General features: G+C 30.8%; 2 protein-coding genes across 2 annotated transcripts; both read right to left on the reverse strand.

Moving 5' to 3' along the window:
• Positions 1–958: 958 nt before the first annotated feature.
• LOC136272438 (carbonic anhydrase 7-like) lies at positions 959–6,960 on the reverse strand. Its single transcript, XM_066073996.1, has 7 exons — positions 6,833–6,960; positions 5,492–5,641; positions 3,898–4,067; positions 3,244–3,336; positions 2,578–2,650; positions 2,052–2,203; positions 959–1,226 (listed from the first exon to the last, which is right to left on the reverse strand). The coding sequence occupies exons 1-7, from the start codon at positions 6,939–6,941 to the stop codon at positions 1,116–1,118; spliced, it is 858 nt and encodes a 285-aa protein (XP_065930068.1). The 5' UTR covers positions 6,942–6,960; the 3' UTR covers positions 959–1,115.
• Positions 6,961–15,216: 8,256 nt separating this feature from the next.
• Positions 15,217–19,415, reverse strand: LOC136272381 (uncharacterized). Its single transcript, XM_066073866.1, has 4 exons — positions 19,320–19,415; positions 16,903–17,196; positions 15,918–16,803; positions 15,217–15,780 (listed from the first exon to the last, which is right to left on the reverse strand). The coding sequence occupies exons 1-4, from the start codon at positions 19,320–19,322 to the stop codon at positions 15,752–15,754; spliced, it is 1,212 nt and encodes a 403-aa protein (XP_065929938.1). The 5' UTR covers positions 19,323–19,415; the 3' UTR covers positions 15,217–15,751.
• Between the last annotated feature and the right edge of the window lie 2,599 nt (positions 19,416–22,014).

Here is a 22,014-nt window from a genome sequence, read left to right on the forward strand (position 1 = left end):
TAGTTTTAAACGCTTTCCCTCTTTCCTCTGCAGAGATTTTAGCAAATTTTGGCAGCTTGTTCTGCTACAGACACAACAATAAAACGTCAATATTGCAAGAATAACTACTCTAACTTTAAAGAATTTCAAAAGACAACTACAACTCCAAATAATTTTTTAAAAAAACTTACGGCATGTGCTCTCTGTATTAAATAATATGATTTGTCGAAATGAGTACGCAAAGCATTGGTCAAAGATGGCCATATTGCATAATATTAATTATCACCGAACTATCATGGAGATATATGAGGCAGTCACTTGCTATGGTTAAACCGATAAAAGTGTGAAAGTTTAGTCCACGGGAAAACAAATTATTTATTTAATTTCATAAATTTGATTTTTAAAATATTTTGTCTGCATCTTTTTTCATTAAAATCCACGCATAAACCAAATCTATGCCTGTCACATCGACTTTTAACCCCTATGCTTTTTGTTGAAAATGATAAAAAGGCCAATGTTGAGATATAAAAAATGAAAAAAAAATCAACGTGATAGGACAATGAACATCGAAATATTAAAAGAACTGATGTAGAGCCAAACCGCCTTAACTAAGAAAATGTTAATAGGTTGTCTACAGTTACTGATAACTCATCTTTTGATAAATTCTTAAGGAAAACAAATACACCTCAATAAATACAATTTGAATTGATGAAAGGGAAACATTCGAAGGTTCACAAATGTCACGTCATCTTTTTTTTTTACCCAGAGAAACTATTAGTTACAAAAAACAATTTTTCACTAATATTTATCATTAAAATTATTGACTTCTTTTTAAACGCTATCGTCCGGTTAATTTCATGACTGGTGGTGCAATGCAAAATGCCCATAGACTTATTTTTATTTTAAGTTATGTATTTAAACCTTACTAGCCAAACGAGGTGTTTTAAAGGAGAAATCTTGGACTTTTCTTTGATTCTATAAAACCTCAACGTTTGAACCCTGAAATATTTATAAATATCTGATAATTAAAAAAACATGCTGCATTGATATCTTGGGGACAGTGTATAAACTATCTGTATTTTTACCAAGCATGATGACAATTATATACAGTCATTTTTCCTTATTTACTGATTTAATCAGTTGCAATACAATTTCCGTTTCCCTAGTGTCTGTAATGGTCGTAGATTTGTCAGATGAGCTATCGGGTCTTTATGGTGATACGATTCCAATTTTCTGAAAAACTTCATCTACAAAGATACATGTATATAAATATTAAACAATGGCAATCAGAAATCTTCCAAGGCAGTATACAATTGAAGGAGTCAGCAATATTTCAGTTACACGAGAGCAAGTATATTTCTCGAAGCAAAGCTTCGTAAAGTAGGCTTTCATCGAGATATAAACTTGCTCTAGAATCTCGCTGACTCTCTGGATGGTCTTCTTTAACTTTTTTTATACTGATAAAAACAACCAATCACGATAAGTTCAAATTTATATGATTGTAATTCTTCTTGAATCCAACATATTAAAACGTCAAAATGAAATTATATTGAATTAGAAATATTAGAATTAAAACTATATGATTTTAGATATAAGCGATTTTACGGAGTATATTGGATTTTTTTTTTTTTTTTAATAAAAAAACCTGTTTAGAAGAGGGTCTATAGTTTAATAAAATTGGCGCACATTTTTGAAGGATATCATTCTTTGTTACCCACCCCTTCACCAAAATTATGAAAATAATATATCTTTATGATTTATGTTGACACATGTAACGAAGTGCAGAAGCACGCAACATGCGACATGCAGACCATCTGGTACGGGGGTCTTATCGGATACAAAAAAATTAACATCCGTCTGTATTTGCCCTGCTCCTGTTTTGTATTTCTCCATTGGACTTTTGATTTTATATACTGTTCGTTATCACCACATACGCAAAAGAGAAGTCTATACACATTTCTTTTAATTTTATTATTCAATCAAAATTAAGTTAAATCTTAATTCGTTTCGATTAGAATAGGTTTTATAATTATAACATTTGGTAAGTCTTTTTAATCTACATGCATACTCACCGTTCTTGGCGATATCTTTTGAACTTTTCTAAAAATCAACCAATGAACACTCTCGTAGCAACCAGGGGTCGTAAGCGACCCTCTATAGTAGAACAAGTGTGAATTTCTTGGAATGCAGGTCACGGGGTTAAATTTGGATTTTACTGCATGTCCTAAAATTGATATATTGTTATTTCTTATTAGCGTTTTACGTATATGAAGTATATAAGACTGCATCATCAGATGACCACGAAATAATTGAACAGTTTTGCTGCTATATAATGGCATTGTTATAACTTTTAAACTTTTAAAAATACTACATTTATCTAAACTTCTTACTATATAGATAAATACTTATAGAGGAAAAAACATTTCATTTCATTTCTTTTAACGACAAAACTGTAAAACATATCTATTTAAAGACCCTGATTGCAATTCATTATCATATTTGTAAAAAAACATTTTTAAGCAACAAAGGTTGACACATAACCAGATACAATGTAACGTATCAGATAGAACTAAGTTTTGAATTGTAATTGCTACATACCGGGATGATATACGTGGTATCCATATTTTCGAAAATATTGGTCAATAGACGACAAACGTGCACTCGGGCTTTCCTTTTTACAGAAATAAAGTTTTAAAATAGTGTTCAAAAAGCTTTATCTTTTATTTTAAATGTTTCATTTCAATTATTTCTAATTGGGTATTGCTTCATCGTTTTTGTTTAAAGTTTTAGTTTCATAACTGCAACGACGTAAGCCAAAAAATAAACAATTCACAGACACCGTTACAGTTAAAAGATAAGTTATTTGGAATATAAACAAATCAATGCAGCTTAAAATCAACTTTTAAGCTTTCTGCTTTGTCTATTATCGTGATAAATATCTGTATTATCCCTTGATGGAATTCAAATAAAAGCTTTATTGCCTAATATTTTTTAACTTTTTCCAAAGCATTCGTGTAAAACACTTACAAAAACGTTTTTTCTCAAGAATGAAAACATTTACAACACAGAAGTGTAACTCTTATAAATGATTCAGACAAAAGACAATAGTGAATGCAATGAATTTCTGGCTACATAATATCATCTGGAAAGGAATAGATTTCCTTTAATTTTATTTATTAGTAACTTTGTTTTCCTAGTTTTTTTGTATTGTCTGCAAACTATACTTGTATCTTTGATATGCCCTACACAATATTCAAAGTATACCTTGAAGAGAATAGCCACTACAGCAATGCCGTCCTCCTTGTCAATTGCATCAGTAATTGTTCCGTATTTTGTATTGAAATGAACCATGTGTAGCTTTAATAACCAAAAATATCATTTCAAATAATTCTTCACAATTTTTACATGGCTTATCTGAAACAATAGAACCTCATGCAAGCTAGACAAAGACAGTTTATTACATGTCTATTTTTAAATACTGTTTGAACAAATATTCATAACCATTTATCTAAACATTGTTTTGCAATTAACTAACCATATTTCAACAACAGCAAACGCTGAAATAAAATGTTTTCAGTAGTTAAAAAATCAAAGTATGAGCATGAAAAGTAAAAAAATGTATATAAGGTTTACAATGAAATGCAATTTATTTTTAATGCTAACGATGATTAACACTCTAACACTCATTATAGACCATATCAGAGGAGCAGAAGTTTTTCATATAGCCATCTTCACTGTAAATTGCGACATGTTCTTTTGTTTACTGCTCTTTTTTTGGCCCATATTTACTTAAAGTTATAAAACATGTTTCAAGTAAGAAATGTATATTTAATGAAAATCTTAAAAACAACATGCAATATCCTTATCAAATATAATTCGTTTTCACTTAGTATACCTCAATCGGTCATTTTAACATACCTCTGCCGAAAACCTTTTTCCATTAATTGCGTGTTCTGTTCCCAAGTCATGTTTGTCCCCAAAGTGGAAGTGCCACTGGGCTAACTGATAATCAACATTGGAGAAAAATGGAATCCCTGTGATGAACTTCCGCTTGTCACATTTTCGGACAACAAACGTTGGGGCATGTCCTAAAAGAAGTATTAATGTAAAAAAACCACCCAATGAAACTTAATCACACATAATTTATTAACATCTATCAGTAAAATTGGCGTTGTATCAACACATGTGAACTAAACCGTTGATTACTGGTTTTTTCATTTAAAAAGTAATCATGTTTTTTATTGTTTCTATATTATGTTTTTAAATTAAATAAGCAAATTACTATTATATTTCATCTTGCATTAACCGAATACCAAACTCATCACGAGAGCTGGTTTCTGTCGTGAGCTAATACAGGTTGTGATATGATATTGGTAAAACTGCTCACAGTATTTAAGTTATTATTGCAGGGCCATTTTGAAAGAAAAACAATGGGAGTTTACCTATCGCTGACTACTTTGTCTTTAAATTTTCAGAGTGTCAAGGAAGCAGCCGTTTCCATTTAGTTCGAAATTCAAAAGAGGACTATACATTGGTTATTTTAGTAAGTCGGAACAGTGATTACAAAATGCGATTCTACTATAAAATAAAATCATATTTCAATTTTACAAGCTTAGCCATAAAAACTTCAAATGGTTGTAATTATACATCTGCTTTGTTTAGATCTACTACCTGATTTCTCAACATATCTAATTTTTATTTACTTAACGGTCTCACGTTTAACTTTCTAAGATAAAAATTTTTAATAAAGAATGTTACAAAGTTGCGTTAAAATATAAATCGATCATTTTCATTTTCAACAACTGACTGATTACTGATTTTGTAACTGGTTACCATAGTTTTAGCCGAGTAAATCATTAATCGATTAAAATCGCCATCCTTACACATATTCAAACTAAAAGTTGTACTAAAATGATGAATTCTGCTAGGGCTAAAAATAAATTCAAATTGGATTAATAAATATTGAAAAACATGACATATGCCATTTATGTTCATAAATAGTTTCATGCCCATTTCCTTGGTACATACAATACGTCAAGCGGGATAACTCTAACAACTCTCTAAGATATCGCGTGTTTACCATCTGGGCTAGCCTCAATATTAATTTAGATTTAAGGTCGGCGCCATATTGCAGATCAAATTTTTGTTATTTTTGGCTAATGTTAATATCATCCAGATTCACTTGGTTTCAGATGTTTTTTTATTTTTGAAGTGGGTGGCATTTTTACTTTACCCCACCTTTGATGTTAATATTTTCATTGGAATTTTTGAATTTTTTCATTTGTATTACTGCAAGTTTTTTGGTCAAATTAAATTTTATAATTGTAATATTTTTACAAGTTCGTCATTTAATAATAAATGGCCTTTTTAAATTTCAAACTGTAAGTTTGTTGTCAATTATAATGTCACATCAAACAGAGAACCTGTAGTGCGATTCATATTTTGGAAGATGGGCATAAATTCATTTAGATAAAGAAATCAAAAATTAAAATTCCCTTATTAAGTTTCATACCATTGTTGATAAGATATCCATTGCATTGCTCTCCATGGTTATTGAACTTCAGCCTAAATCTTTTCTTAATGCACTTAGAGTGCTGAAGGTCAACTGGTGACTGGTTTTCTCCCTTACATTCCCGCCATGTTACTCCCCATTTTGTAGGGCCTATGATTATACATATTAATTCAAAATAAAATCCTTGATTAAATATCAATATCGATGTAAATATGATTATTGATACTACTGTACTTCGATAAATATACAGAAATCTGTTTTTATTGGTTTCCCTTCTGGTTCGTAAACGTGTATTAAGGAGTTAAACATTGAATAAAACAACACAACCCGCGTCAGCATGTAATGTTTATTTCTATTCTTTTTACAAAATTGTCGCTATCTTTATAGTCCGCACAATTTTTCAAAAGCAAGAATCTTTCTATCTTTACAAAGTTGATATCTTTTTTAGTCTTATGACTTTTTAGTTGAAGTTGCAGTTTAGTTAAAAGTACGTAAGTTATTGTTATTTTTATAAGAGTTACTCAGAAGGAACAGCAAGTTATTTCATGTATAAAACAATTTTCGAATATCCGACTAAGAGTAATAAAGTCCCTACAGTCCGTTTAATTAGTGTTATAACTAAAACCATGTTACGAAATCATCTTCATGCACGTACAGCAAACTTTAATGTATGAAATAAGGAGCAATTTTTGGCAATCTCATTAGCATTAGACCTTTCATTTCGCTCTCTATTATATATGGTTATCGTTCATGAAAAAAAAGCGAAATGGAGGGTCTTATTTTAAGTAGATTGAAATTTAAGTTGAACAAAAATTGATCATTGCCTAATTATTCATTTAAACGTAGTTAAGAAAAGTTCAAATATTACGTGTATCCGTAGGCAGAAAATGACTGAGGTTGCATTTGGTAGAGAAGATCGATATTTGATATGGTTGCAAGTGTATGAGTGCAATCTGATATTTTAAGAACTTTATCAGAAAAGTTTTATGTAAAGAAAAAAATTTGGAAACAATGAACATTTTAGTCAATTTCCAACACATCTTAAGTATTCTGAAATGAAAAAGTTATACACGTTTAAAAAAGAAATGTCACATCATGATATCTCACAATTTTACACCTATTAAATTGATCATTTTTTATTCGTAAACCAAAAAATATAATTATAATCAATTTGTATAAATAACAATGACGTATGGTTTATAACCAAACTGTTCGCATTCTCAAGAAACCTTTTCTGTAGCTGATCAGGTCACAAATTCACAGTTCTTAAGAAAAGTTGGTAATTACATGATAAATGCATAAGAATGACAATCTCATGTAAAATAAACTGTCATTACAAACCGTATTGGTCGCCGCCGTAAGAAAACTCATGATGTCTTCTGCAAACAACGAAGACAAAGGTTAAGATATAAATTACAATCCGGAAAAGTGTTTCCATAACGTGCTTCATTCAGCTACTAAATGTTTTCATAATAATACAGCGAGTCCTTAACAGGATTATACAATTTTTCCACACCACATCTCAAGTAAATATAAGTGGCAAAATAAAATACGATATAGTGATGTTGTTACATATTTTCTCTTGCTCGATTTCCTCTTAGCTTATGTATAATTTCTTTGAACTGTAGCATAAGGTCTAGATTGTGCATAGCTTTGGAAGACGACATTGTCCTTTGGGTCAATTTGCAATATTTTTGCAATATTTTTATTGAACGAACAAAGCTAATAGGTTAAATAAATGTTCAACTCACATGAAATTATTAGCAATAAAAAAATTCCTTATTCAAAATTGTGTAAAAGATTTCAAATAAAGTAAGATTAAAACTCATGGTGGGCTCCCTCAATTCCTATAACAAATGTACGTTTACTTAGTAATATGATCGAGTGATCACTTTGTGTCTGTTTTAGTATGCCTCTGTGTGTTTCAGAGGATAATTGTCCTTTCTGACATAAATTATTTTGTAATAATACCTGCAATATGACTATTGAAAAATAATATGTGCCAGAAAAGACAATATGATGGTTTAATACATTTATTTGCGCATTGAAAATAGTCACCGTTTTTGAATTAGTTTTAAATATTGAAAAGAAAAACAAGTTGCAAGATGATTTTGTGGTATTTGATGTACTGCTTAGAAATATTAAGATGCACATGTCAGTAACAATTAATTATACATCATAAGATTTGAATGTAATTCTAATGTGCCTGATTTTGCAAAGGTTTATTTTTTATGCAATGCAAAGTTTAGTTTTCTTTTGTATTTTGTTTGGGTCAAAATTAACATTATCCGTGTACAATTTTATAACTTGTGATTTTTGATTTAATTTTGGTAAAATTCAGAAATGGCATCGTTTCTAGGTATTGTAAAGTATACTAGAGCCAAAGGAAATAGAATGACTTGTTCGCGTACCTAGTTGAGTCGGTCTTGGATTTTTATTAAAAGGACATAACAAATAAATATTAATCGAAAAAAAACCCTGTAAAGTCGGCATACATCGTAATATGCAAAAACAATGTGCACGATACAATTTCGACTAAATAGTTGGAGCATCATCTCGGTACTCTTTTTCCCTGTTAATCTGCAAAAAAACTGACCGGTCAATGTTTTGGCATAAAGGGCCTCGCTTTTTGAGATTATTAAAATTATATTTCAAGCTCATAAGATATTAAGGACTTTTAATTAAGATACCGTTGAATTGCAATTTATTCTTAAGACAGTTCTTATAAGTAAAATGAGCAAGAAACCACATTTTCTTCAAATTTGTTCTTTGAATCCGATAGTCTATTCATTGAAAAGCACAAAAATGTATCCAGGAAAACCGCTCAGACAATATTTCAAAAAGTCTCGCAATATTATTGATTGAAAACCGCACTTACATTATACAGAACAAAATAGAGCAAAGCAACAAATATGTTTAAGATTGATTCATTGAGATAGAACGAAAAGATTTTGCTTCCTTACCATTATAAAAAAGAATTTAAAAAGTTAAAAGATAGATATATTTTGAACTCCAAAGTGCGACGGAATTTAAGGTCAAGATCTAGTAAATGAAAGGTGCCTACAGGTTCATAAAATTGAAGACATGAATTCTTTCAATGATGCTTCGTAACAATTGCTACGTTTAATAGGGTGTACCGGGGCTAAAAGGTTTGGTTCACACAATGAAAAATCATGTTGTAAACTGTCTTTTTCAATGAAATATGAAGGAATTGAGGAACAAATTTCGGAGTATTATCCATTTTTTACTAATAAATATATCTGGAATGCCTACAGTCTCCCCAAAAATTGAATTAAACAAGCTCTTGATCTCCTTGTTAAAATGATGTCAAATTGAATATAGGTATCGTGAATACTTTTCCCGTGATTTAACATAGAATATCAAAAAATTGTTTAATTTTCGACATAATTCCTTTAAAGCTGTAAAGTACGGGGAAAAGATTCTTCAAATCTAGCACCAAAAAGCCAGTCTGGAATCATTTACTAGATCTGGACCTTAAAAGTGCGAGGGTGTCGCCAAATTCCGATGGTGTGCGTCAAATTCCGATGGCTTGACACGCCAAAGTACGAAGGTTCGGGTGCAATTGCCAATGTCTGCTGGTGTTAAAGTTCTAATTAGAATCAAAGGCACAAATTTTGTTTCCCATATCTATCCTTTGTCACAATTCGATTGTAATAGTGCAAGCAACAGGAAATTAGATCGAGATTAATTATAAAGAAGAAACAAAAATGATGGTAACTGTTTTATTAATATCCTCAAGTGGTATGTTTGCTAAGACTTTATCATCATTGACTTATTAATTTATAAATAAGAGATTATTATTGAATATTTTGCAAGTACATGAACTAATTGCCGGTGTAATGAAGAATAATGACCCCCGTATAATGAGGACCGGGGTCAATTTTGACGTAGAATAATGGCCCCCCCTTGCTGTAGAATAATTGCATTTTTCTGAAGTAAAAAGACCCAGTGGTTATTTTTCTTCATGTTAAACACAAAGAGAGATGACCCCCGTAGAAAAATGACCCCCGCTGTAAACAAGAATAAAAATTCGTTACCCCGTAGCCAAGATATCTGACTTTGAATTTTCACACTGTTCAGCTGATTTTGAAGTTATAAACACGAAACAGAAATCGCTGAATATATAGTTTTTCATATTCGTAGCAAATACACCCACAAACACACATTGCCACCAGGCTTGGGTAATGTAAATGTAATGGTAATGCATTGCAATGCATTACATGTTTTCAAAGTAATTCTTGTAATGTGTAATGCCACACATTTAGCATTACAAGTAATGGTAATGTAATGCATTACTTTCCAAAATCTAGAGTAATGGTGGCATTACATGGCATTATTTTTCATTATTATGCTTATTTATGCATTTTAATTTTAGAAATTGTCATGAATTAAACAAATGAAATTGCATCTGATTTAACAATATTTGAAATATAATAACATAATAATATTTGAGATAAAACTATTCTAGTTGTATTATTAAAAATATAAAACACGCCATTTTAAATTGTCCATATTTTTAGGCATAACACCACTTTTAAAATTAATGTGTTGTTATAAAGATTTTGAAATCATTTGAAAAATTTACTCCAATTAATTGCTTATTCAATTAATTCTTTACTATGATAAATGTGTCAACAGCACTCATTATAATGCCCTTAGGATAATCTTAATATCAAAACAATCTGTTGTTTTAAAAAGTGCTAAACTCCTCTATCAACTTATCTTGGCTGACCTACCTATAAAGAGGATAGACAAGCATCTTTAAAAGCTAAATTGAATGTGATGTCCAACCATAAAAATCAATTCCATTATTATAACCCATTTGAAAATAATCTCTCTCTCTCTCTCTCCCTCTCTCTCTCTCTCTCTCTCTCACACACATACACATACTCAATATCTGTGTTTTATATAAAGTACATTTGTTTTGACTGATAGAAAATACAATTTCTCTTATTGTCTGAATATTTGATATATCTTACGTTAAAGATTACCAAACAGCACAGGATGAATGATCATCTTTAAGTTTTCCTTAAAGATAACTTAAAGGTGTTTAAAGGTAGCTTAAAGACGATCTTTAAGCCACCTTTAAGCTGTATGTGGTGCTGAAAGGTGGCTTAAAGGGGCCCAAAAGAAAGCGTAAAGATGGCTTAAAGGTGTTTAAAGGGAGCTTAAAGACTCTCTTTAAGCCACCTTTAAGGACAACTTATAGGTCCTTTATGTCCAAACTTTTTTAAGCCACATTTAAGCCACCTTTAAGCCAATAATTTAATTTAATAGTGTGCCTAATTTACCATTCAGTTTGTAACAATCATAACCAATTAATGAATTACATGCATACATGCATGCATGTATTTAGAATAAAATATGGTACTTGGTCTTCAGTGAAAAAAAAATATATTAAACCTAAATGGAAACTGTTAGGCTTACTAGTACTTAGTTAATAAATTTAAACTGGGAACATAACTAAATGAAATACAAGGAAGGAAATGAAACTATTTAAATTTAAAATGCTGTTGAAACTATTAGGGTTGTATTTCTGCGCAGTTTCCCGGTTTCCCGGTTTTCATTATCACGGCGCCGTTCCAGCATGTATGATTTTAATATTAAAATATTGATTTGATATATTTACAACAGATCTAGAATAGCAAATTAAATAATATATGTTTAAATATTTACTTGCATACACGATTTTTAAACTATCAATTCTATAACAAACAATATTACCAATTACCGGAGACATATTTACTGCTTGTGGCAATAGCAAATGATGTATACATATAAATGTTTATACAATCTTATTGTATGATGTACCCGGCTGGGTATGTGACATATTTACCCTTATACATATATTGAAAAGAATTAATCCCCATTTATGATCACCGGCACAGTAACTAATTAGCCTCTTACATACATGTATCTTTAATTTTTAAACATAACATTTTTAAAACCCAGAGTTAGGAAATAATGCTTTGAGAATGAATTACAAATGTAAGATTTCAACGCCTTTAGAAACCCTGACGTGCACCTGGGCACACGACAAACCTGTTGTGTAAATCTTGTATATTTAGTGTTAGTTCCAGGGGTTTTCTTATGTTGGGCAAACAATAGACTCTAAATAGATATACTCAAACGAACAAAACTATGTCTAGACAAACAAAGCAGTAATATCCTGCCCGATATAACAAAGGCAGTTGAGAGTCTTTTCATCTTTAACATTGTCACAAATCAGTATCTACCGGTATTATATTTGTTTTCTTTACATATAAGTATCCTGTAGGGACCCTCTTTAACGTTCCTGTGTAACTAGTTTTTTTACCCGTAGTGTACCTCTCTGGACACGGTGTCAGCTATAGTACGTATTGGTCAGCTCTTTTCTATTGTTTGATTACTTTATTTAAACTGCCGCATTGCAGACCTGGCAGACAGTGGCCACGTTTTCCCCATGACAGGCATGAGCAGCTAAGGTTTTGAGTAACCCTTTCTCCTATTAGGGGTCCCTATCCAGTTTCTGGCAGTCCATCGCCGTGGTAATACCTGTCCGCCACTGACTCACGCCATGCGAAATCTACCCACTCCTCTTCTACATGCCCGTGACGAAGACTATGGACATCAGAAACTGGATAGGGACCTTATTAAATTAAACAAATAAACATATTTTGAGTTACATGATTAATATACCTTACATAAACATAGGCTTAGTCGCACGGACTTAAAATATAACATTATGGCAACAACAGCACGCCACACAATAGCACGAAACCACAGCGAATACGATCACTGCATAACGTTAAGAGTATCACACTACTTAACACAGAAAAACCACGTCAAAACGATATACAAATACTCCGTACTACACGGACAATATACAAGTACACCGAACTACACGGCAAAATACAAGTATATCATGCATTTATATCTCAATATAAAGCACACACACTCGACACGTGAACACACAGGAACACGCGCGAGCAAGCACCTATGTTTAACAGTTCTACCTCGTAAAACCAGTATATCAAAAGTAACAGAAATACTTAATATAAACTCCACAGTAATGTAAAAAGACTGAGCCGTAGTTCAATTACAAAAGTATAGAATAGTTTAACTTACCCCTAATAGGAGAAAGGGTTACTCAAAACCTTAGCTGCTCATACCTGTCATGGGGAAAACGTGGCCACTGTCTGCCAGGTCTGCAATGCGGCAGTTTAAATAAAGTAATCAAACAATAGAAAAGAGCTGACCAATACGTACTATAGCTGACACCGTGTCCAGAGAGGTACACTACGGGTAAAAAAACTAGTTACACAGGAACGTTAAAGAGGGTCCCTACAGGATACTTATATGTAAAGAAAACAAATATAATACCGGTAGATACTGATTTGTGACAAACATGTATCTAGCAGATCTAGAATTAGACCTAGAAATAATTAAAATCAATTTTTTAAAACTTATTATTGTCTTTTCACAAAGTAATGGTACATGTAATGGTAATGCATTACTTTACTCAAGTTATGGTAATGTAATGCATTTACTTCAAGAAAATTAAGTAAAAGGAAGCATTATGGTAATTTAATGCCCAAATCCAGGAAGTAATGGTAATGTATTGCATTACTTTACAATGTATATCGCCCCAAGCCTGAATGCCACAAATTGATTGTTAACAGTTGCGTATGGCGGGAAATGGTGCTTCTCTTGTGTAGAAATCCGCTACACTATTATATAATACTTGATACTTTACCATGAATAATTCTGAACAACATTTTGAATATCTCTATTAATTAAAAACAACATTTGATTTACAAAATTTATGCACAGCTTGCTAAACTTTATTTTATTACGATTTTACAATAGCATTCGCAACAAATTAGGTCTACACTTGTGTGATTAGAAATCTGTGCAGATGTTGTTACTGTTGCAAAGTCATACCGTATTTAAAAAAGGAAACAAAGGAAAAACCAATTCATACCCTACGAGGAAATTGTGTGTTAATTAATGAATGATTATCATGAAAGAATAGTTGTTGTAATAATATAAGCAATAGTCATCTGTAAATAAATTGTCAGTCGAAGAATGATATTTATTTCCGTGAAAGACTTAATAGGCAGGTAACGTAAGAATATGTATACTTCTTATTTACATTTCTGGGGGAAAGTGATGTATAAAAATCATTTTACGTTAGTTTTGGTTTTTTTACTTAGTACTTTGTACATTGATATTCTAAACATATGTTGTAACGTTGTATTTGTGATCATGAATAGACTTTTTTTTCTTAGAGCAAATGTGTGAAGAGTACCTGACTATGGTTAATCATGAATACTAAATAGATAATAAACACTGATCTAATATGATAAGAGGATATTATTTCCAAAAGCGATGATAAGGGGTTCGGGCTCATTTAAAAAGTATGCCCCCCTTGATTTGGATCACAGGAACTTAGAAACACATGTGTTAAGTAGAGGAATTTCTTAATATTTGTAACAAGGGTCTGTGTGCTTCTATCATATCTTAATTTGTCTATTTAGCTCACTAGAATTTTTTCATTTTTTTACTCTTCACAACGATATTGTAGTGAATGGTGGGCCGCTGTTTCCATTATCTTTAAAGTATACATCAAACAAATTACAGGGCAATGCAGGAGACCAATAGGGCTATTATTTTTATGTATCAAATCTGGGCTGTACGGGTACCAATAGGTGGTTCTAAGGGGTTTATATTTTTGGTTTTGATCCCACGATCTTTACTGCTTCGAAGTTGTCAATGCTTCTACAAACTACAAAGTTAACACATTAATCAGCTTGATAATAATTAAATTATGCCGATGATAACGCAAAATATATGTTCTGTTCGAGTAGTCCCAGTATTTTGACGATTTTCCTTACTGTCCGTGAGCTTCTACTAAACATTTCATAATTTTGGTTTTATCATTAATTCTTGGTGATGCACTTGCATACCCAGTAGAATATTATTTATGATTTCTGTTACTTTCTGTAAACTGCAGTAAAAATTACAATTTTAAATTATATTGCAAAGGCTTTCACAAATAATGAAAAATTGTACTAAAAAACTTTAATCTATATGTGGGTCATTATTCTACAGGGGTACTTTTCTTCATGTAGAGTTTACTCGTTTTTATGAAAATGACACTTATTCTTAAGGGTCATTTTTCTACGTAGAATAATGACCAGGGGTCATTTTTCTGCGTAAAATATTGACGCGGGGGGGGGGGGGGGGAGGGGGGGGGTCAATATTCTACGTTACACCGTTCGAATTATTGTTTCGAACCTATTTATGAACTTCATGGGTAGTGTTACAATTTTTTATTTTTTGGTAAGGTAAAAAGGTGATATATTTTTAACTGCCACATGATACCATGTCAAAACAGCTTCAAAGAGCGACTCAAAGCCGATGTCAACATTTAATTCTGTAGTAAACACTTTCATCTTATATTAAAATTCTGCATTGTTTTCATTAAAATTACCAATTGTTAAAATATAATTTCTTCGATCATTCAACTCAAATTTGCCTAAACATACACACGTAGTAATCAAAACGGGGGCGGTTATGAAATATTTGTCCAACACAAAAAGTTTCAAAAGCATTAATTTTTTAACCTGTATATTTAACCTGTTTAATCAAATCCAAGCCCTACTAAACATAAACTGTTAAACCTCATTTCACAAAGAAAAAATATGATTCCGCAATACATACCTTAACACTCTTTTATTTCCAAGCGTATTTTAGATATTCATTGTGACACAATTAACAATTTACATTTCTATAAATTGGGAATTTTTTGTTCACCATATATTTTTGGCTGTTTTTAGTTAAATGCACAGAAGCGTGAAATTTGTTCATAATATATTTCTTAATGTAACAGTAATTTTCTGTCATGAGACAATCTACAAAAATTAATTTTATCATGTAAGCAGCAATGAAACAAGAGTTAAGAAAAAGACCAAACTTTCATGCTAAAAGTTAATACGATAAGATCAGATAAGATATTAATAGTAAATAATAGTTGCAGAGTTTGTAATGAACGTACTCTTTCAGATTGTACTCTAAGCTCATTGATAAATCTTTTTGAAATAGGTTCACAATCGATATTAACTTTTAGTTAAGAGATGCATCTTTTGAGACAATAAAAGTTTCAATGCCAAGTTTATATTCAAATGTTTCAATCCAAATTCATTGATATTTCATCAACAACAAAACCCATCAACAATTGAAAAACAACACATAAAATCAATTTCCTGTCTTCCATTCTTGGATCACTGCAAATACAAAAGAAAAGACTTTACAGATATTGCCGTTTAGTAAAATGATATGTGAGCTATTCCTTTTATTTCAGTCATAATTACTATAGCAAATGATAAGTACATATTCATATATCTATAAACGTTATACTTACATTCTGCTCTTGCCTTCAAATGAATAGAGGATTTAAGTTTTTCGATTTGCTGGACTGCACTTTCTAAATCTTCTACGGTTTTTTCGCACATTTGTCTGACTTCTTCCTGTATTTTTTTTAGTATTTCATTTCTGTTTTCTTGGACCTTATCATACACTTCATTGGCAACCTTCCTTCTCCACTCTGTAGAATTTACATCAACTGAATTAAAGAACGTGACAACTATTGATCCCATAGCTAATACCAGACCAAGCAGGGGAAAGAATATGAAGGTAATAGCCCCAATTATGGCAAAAGAAAGTGATTCTATGATTTCAGGTGGCATTTCAAATTGAAGTCGGAGCATATCATGCTGCAGTTCGCTTTGTACTTTGGATCTAATGTGTTGCAAAATATCTTTCCCTATTTCTGATCCAAGTTCATTGCCAATATTTTTCAATGTAGCTTTTACTAAAACCTGTTTTATACTGTTGACTGTTCCTGAGTAAAAGCATCGATAGGTTGAACTTCTTACTGTGCCGATGCGTTCGCCTTCGCATTCGATGTAAACATCATAGCATTTCGTTCTGATTTTTTCTCTCGTCATAGCCCGATCAGCTGCAGTTGAAATGATTGAGGCAAGTTGAGCAAGTGGAATGCTCCTTTTCAAGGATTTTACAATTTCGGAAAATGCAGACGCTCGCTTGAATGCATATAATTTTGCAACATAATCGAAATTTTCAGATGCATGCTGAATGTAAATATCTTCAGCATCTATGTAATGTGCATATTCAGCATACACTTTTTGTTTGGCTTCTCTAAGTTGCATGGCGCTGCTTTTTATCAGAATAACTCTCGGTACACCTTTGGGATTTAGGCCAAGGAAGGTGGATCGGTTCATCGGATACTGAAATAGATTTATATCATAAATTGTTTGACTGACTTTTTCTAAAAGATAAAAATATTGATAGATTTAGTAAAGTCAATATAGCTAAGATCTAGTTACATTTTCAATAACTTTTATTGTTCCTTTCTCATCATGGTCTACTTTAACTTCAAATACGAGGACTCCATCAGCCTCTTTTCCTGTAAATCGCTCGTAAGCAGATTGAAAAAGACGCAGTTGTCTCGAGGAAGCTTGAATTTCCTTGACATATCTACTTTGAATCTGACCCAGCAGATTTGTTGCAAAAGAAGCCTTATCTTCTTTTATTCGGACTGTGAATGAACCAAACAATTGACGAAGGTTGTGTGATTCTATATCAACCGTCAAATCTGTATGATCACGCTCCATGATCAGCTACAAAAAACAGGAGATTTTTAAAGCAAGCCACAAGCTCGAAAGGAAACTTTTAAAAACATTGATATTATTTGCAAAATCAATGAAAAACGACTGACATTCAGCAGGAGAATTTTCTTAAAACAGTAAAGTTAAAGTTTATGCAAAAAAACCATTGAATTTAAGAAGTAAAAAGAAGTGACGCGATTCATTCGAGATTTCTTACATGAATTTGATTCAAAGGTTCCTGTTAATTGTTGCATTCTTACTATAAAAGGTAATACGATATTCAGTGACTCAAGACTCGAACTATCAATCATCAAAATGTTATGTAATCGCCTGTAAATAATCTTTTTTGATTTAGAATTTCATTTTAGATCTGAAATTTTTTGGCTTAAATTTTTTATTCTCTCTCTCTTTCTCTCTCTCTCTCTCTCTCTCTCTCTCTCTCTCTCTCTCTCTCTCTCTCTCTCTCTCTCTCTCTCTCTCTCTCTCTCTCTCATGTGTGCATGTGTGTTCGTGCGTGCGAATGGCATTGAGTTTAAAATATAAAAATCGATGAACTATAACTGTTTAATAAAACTACAGGTTACATTAGAGATCTGCATAAGTATGCTTTTATATGATCTAATAACTTAATAGATTCCTAATTATATTAAAAAACTGAGGTTCTCAATTTCAAAAACCGTGTTTATTTTCTTTGCTACTAATGTTTCTGATGTTTTTTTTCGTCTGCTACATTAACACATAATAAAAAAGCAACATTGTTTGTCATTGTTACCAGTCTTTAAACTTTTTAAGAATATGTTAACAGAACATGTACCTACATCGCTTTTTGAAGAGCAGTGCAGAAACATTTATATTTTCATAAAGTGTTATCAATATTTTCTGTCGAAATTAGTTGCTAAAATGATATAGCAGGAGAAAATTTGCGAAAGTAATATTACGAAATAAGCGATAAATTTCAAAATATATTGAAAAATCAGACATTGAATGATTACAAAAAATTAAGCTACTTGTAACAGATAAAATTAATCTAGATACACAATCACTTTTCTAAGTATATAATGAAAAGTGAAGACAATCCTACCATAATGAGTATGTTCAAATAGAATAAGAATTCCTCTGCCTTATTCTAATTCCTCTCAATACTTTAACCATACAACCAGTCCGTCTTATGAATTTAGTTTTGTTGCAAGACAAAAGGACTTTGGTTTGTTTATTATGTTGTTAATGACTATTTTTTAATATAAATCGATAGCATGATACCTCAAATTACATTTCTGCAATATTTGCATCATCTGTAAAATATTCAATTAAAAATGTTATGATTTTATAAGATGATTATTATCAGTTTTACTATCTTTAATCCTAATATATATATATATATATATATATATATATATATATATATATATATATATATATATATATATATATATATATATATATATATATATATATATATATATATATATATATATATATATATATATATATATATATATATATATATATATATATATATATATATATATATATATAAATGTTTGCTGGAGGCAGATGAATTATATTAAACTAATCAAATACATTTCACCGTCTAAACAGTGTTAGTTTAACTGTATTAGATTAACTTTTTAAATATTACTTCGACGCTATGAAAATAAAATTACAAGGATATTTCGATGAAACACTGAAATATTCAGTATTCTCACGACAAATGTCTACATTTCCTGTTAACTGATCATCATATATCTGTAAAAGTGTATAAATTTTTGTGATATGTACATGTTAATGAAATAACCCTTTAAAAATGTTAAAACATTGGTACAAGGAATTCACAGACTTGCAATAATTTTTCTAATCGTAATAATTATAAGAAGGGTAAATAAAATTTTATTCTTTAAAATAATATTTTATTCGTTAAAATAATATTTTATATGTTTATTTGCCTTTAAAATCAATACATAAATTCTAAAAACCCTGGTAAAGCATTCGCATTTAGAATAAAATTTTTGATGGTGGTAATTATAATAATAATTAATAATGATAATATCAATAATTATAATAATAATAATAATAATTATGAGAGTTCAATTATTCTGATAATAATGATAGGAATGAAAGTAATAATGATAACTAACCATTCAAAATAGTCTTGAGCAGTAAAACAGGACAAATTGGCAGCGTCTAGACTTTGACAAGCGCATGTCTTTAGTTTTATAAATCCTTGAACAAATGTTTCTATTCAAAATAGAGGCCGACCAATAAAATTTAGGCTAGTCTTAACGCCCTTTGATACTGCGCATATACGAACAGATTATTGGAAATTGCACAATTCCTTACAACTGCGTAGTTGATACCTGTTGTTAACTTAAACAATAACGAATTGATTTCTAGATTTGTTAAGGAGCTAATGCAGAAAATGGGGACTTTTACGTGCTGCAAGTTCGTGCTTATTTTCACAAACATTTGCATTCTTTATAACAAGCAACAAATCCATGTTCCTACTACAATGTGTCAACAACTTCAATTTTTTAGAACTTATGCGCATTCATTTAAAGTTTCATATTTTATCAAAAAAAAATGTTTATACATTAAGTATACCCGATAAACGAAATAGAATCTCACAATATTCACTCTCTTATTAAAGTCCTCAATGAACTGAACTAAAATATAATAATTTAATTAGTAACTTATACATTGCTGTCTGTAAATTCTTAACTGTAGTGTCCTGTCGTGTTTAAGTACTTAAAATCCGTTAAACCTGACATATCTTATTATATTCTATTTTTCGACTCACTGAAGCATGACAAATATTATAGTTATTCTAAACTCTTTGCTTGCCTTACCTACCACTACTCTCTTTCATTGTTATTCCAATTATTTAAAGAAAATAAGACAATTCAGAATGGAATAAAACCATCATTATGTTAATGCATGCTCATACTGATTCTATTGAAGTGAAAAGTTCATCATAAATATTAAATCAAACATTATATTAATAATTCTTTAAATTTTAATTAAAGTTGTCACCAAAGACAAAAGAAGTGTGCATTTTTTTCTAATCAAAATTGAAGAATTAATGCACGTTGAAAATATATTATACATGTAATTAAAAAGATTGAAACGATTGAAGATAAAAAGTATCAATAAAGTTAGTTTTGAACAGTCAGGACATATATTTTGCAATGGGTGTACATTGGCGTATTGCCCCTGAAAAAACCTGTTATGTATTATGTCAGTTTTATACCATCTTTAAACAAATAGATTTGAAATAATGGCAGATAAAAAGATAAACGCTTTTGGAAAACCAGACTTAACTGCGCATTGGGAATGAAGTCCTTTGAAATATCAAGTGCTTTTCAGGTGTTAAGTATAATTCTCAAGGATATTTGGTAATAAAATTATGTTGGATTGTTTGTGTAGTTTCGGAACAATTATTCAAGACCTGGTCCTTTAATCACTCCAAGACGTCCGTCGGCTGCTTTACCAATTTTTTAATTACCTTGACATTTCTAGCCACTGTGATGCATGTATATTATATTGATCTTTGCAATACCTTGTAAACGATTGCAGACGTTTTACTTAAAGATGCTAACTTGGATTTTTTGGCAAAACAATCTCTTATTTTTGAATCAAATGTAACGTATACAAATTATAGTGTACCTACGATTAATTAGTTTTAACATATCACATCTTGTTGTATCTGTTTAAAATAAACTTTCTGTTTTTCGGAGATTGTTATAGATACATGTATACTACAAATTTACAAAGTGTTATTCAAAAAGTCATAAAATTATTAGATACAACGTCAAATAAATGAATTCTATTTATATACTGTTTGTGTTTAGAACAAACTTTTATCATATCATTATAACAATCAGAGTTTAATACTGGTAATACATCGTCATCAAATATAAAGTTTCCTCAAAAAACCAATATATTTTCATCAATAATATGCTTATTGGGTTAAATTTCAAGTCTGCAAACACACGGATTTTTTTAACCACAAAAAATTAGATAAAAATTAAGCATAAATATATAACTCAGTTGCTGATTATTAAGACTCTGCCGATTGATTGATCACTGACAGACTATTTCAAACCATTGAATGGTCTTATTGTTCAATTTAATTTCTAATGATATTGTCACATTGACTTTATAACTAATAATAATATAATAATGCGTAGTAGTACTGATGGGTTTCAGTTTTAACAAGAGGCACTAAAAAATAAGCATTACAGTATCTAAATTTAAAATATCTTGACAATTTAGTAGATAAGATCTCGCACAAAAAGTTTAAACATCTTCCTTTTTTATCCACATATTTTTATAATAAAATTCAAACCCCTTTTGTTGTTTAGTATTTTTCTCTATTCCTTTTTCAAAACCCCCCTTTTGTGGCTCCATCCTTTATCAGGAAACCGTGAATTGATCAAACTTTAATCTGCACAACCTGTGCTTTAACACAAGTTTAAGCGTTTTCGGCTACACGCTTTTCGAGAAGATTTTTACGGGTTTTTCTCTATATATATATTCCTATGTTAAAAAAATGTGACCACCCCCCCCCCCCCACCCAATTTAGAGGCTCAACCTTATCCCCCAAGATCATGATTTTTACAAACTTCAAGCTAAACTACCTGAGGATGCTTCCCGCAAGTTACAGCCTTTCTGGCTGACTGGTTTTAAAGAAGAATATTTTAAAACATTTTTCTCTATATAATCCTATGTTAAAATTAAATCCCTCATTGTGGCCCCATCCTACCCACGGGGACCAAGGTTTGTACAAACTTGAATCTATAATACCCGAGGAGGCTTCCACACAAGTTACACATT

Source organism: Magallana gigas, chromosome 10 (assembly GCF_963853765.1).
Source record: "Magallana gigas chromosome 10, xbMagGiga1.1, whole genome shotgun sequence".
NCBI classification, from domain to species: domain Eukaryota; kingdom Metazoa; phylum Mollusca; class Bivalvia; order Ostreida; family Ostreidae; genus Magallana; species Magallana gigas.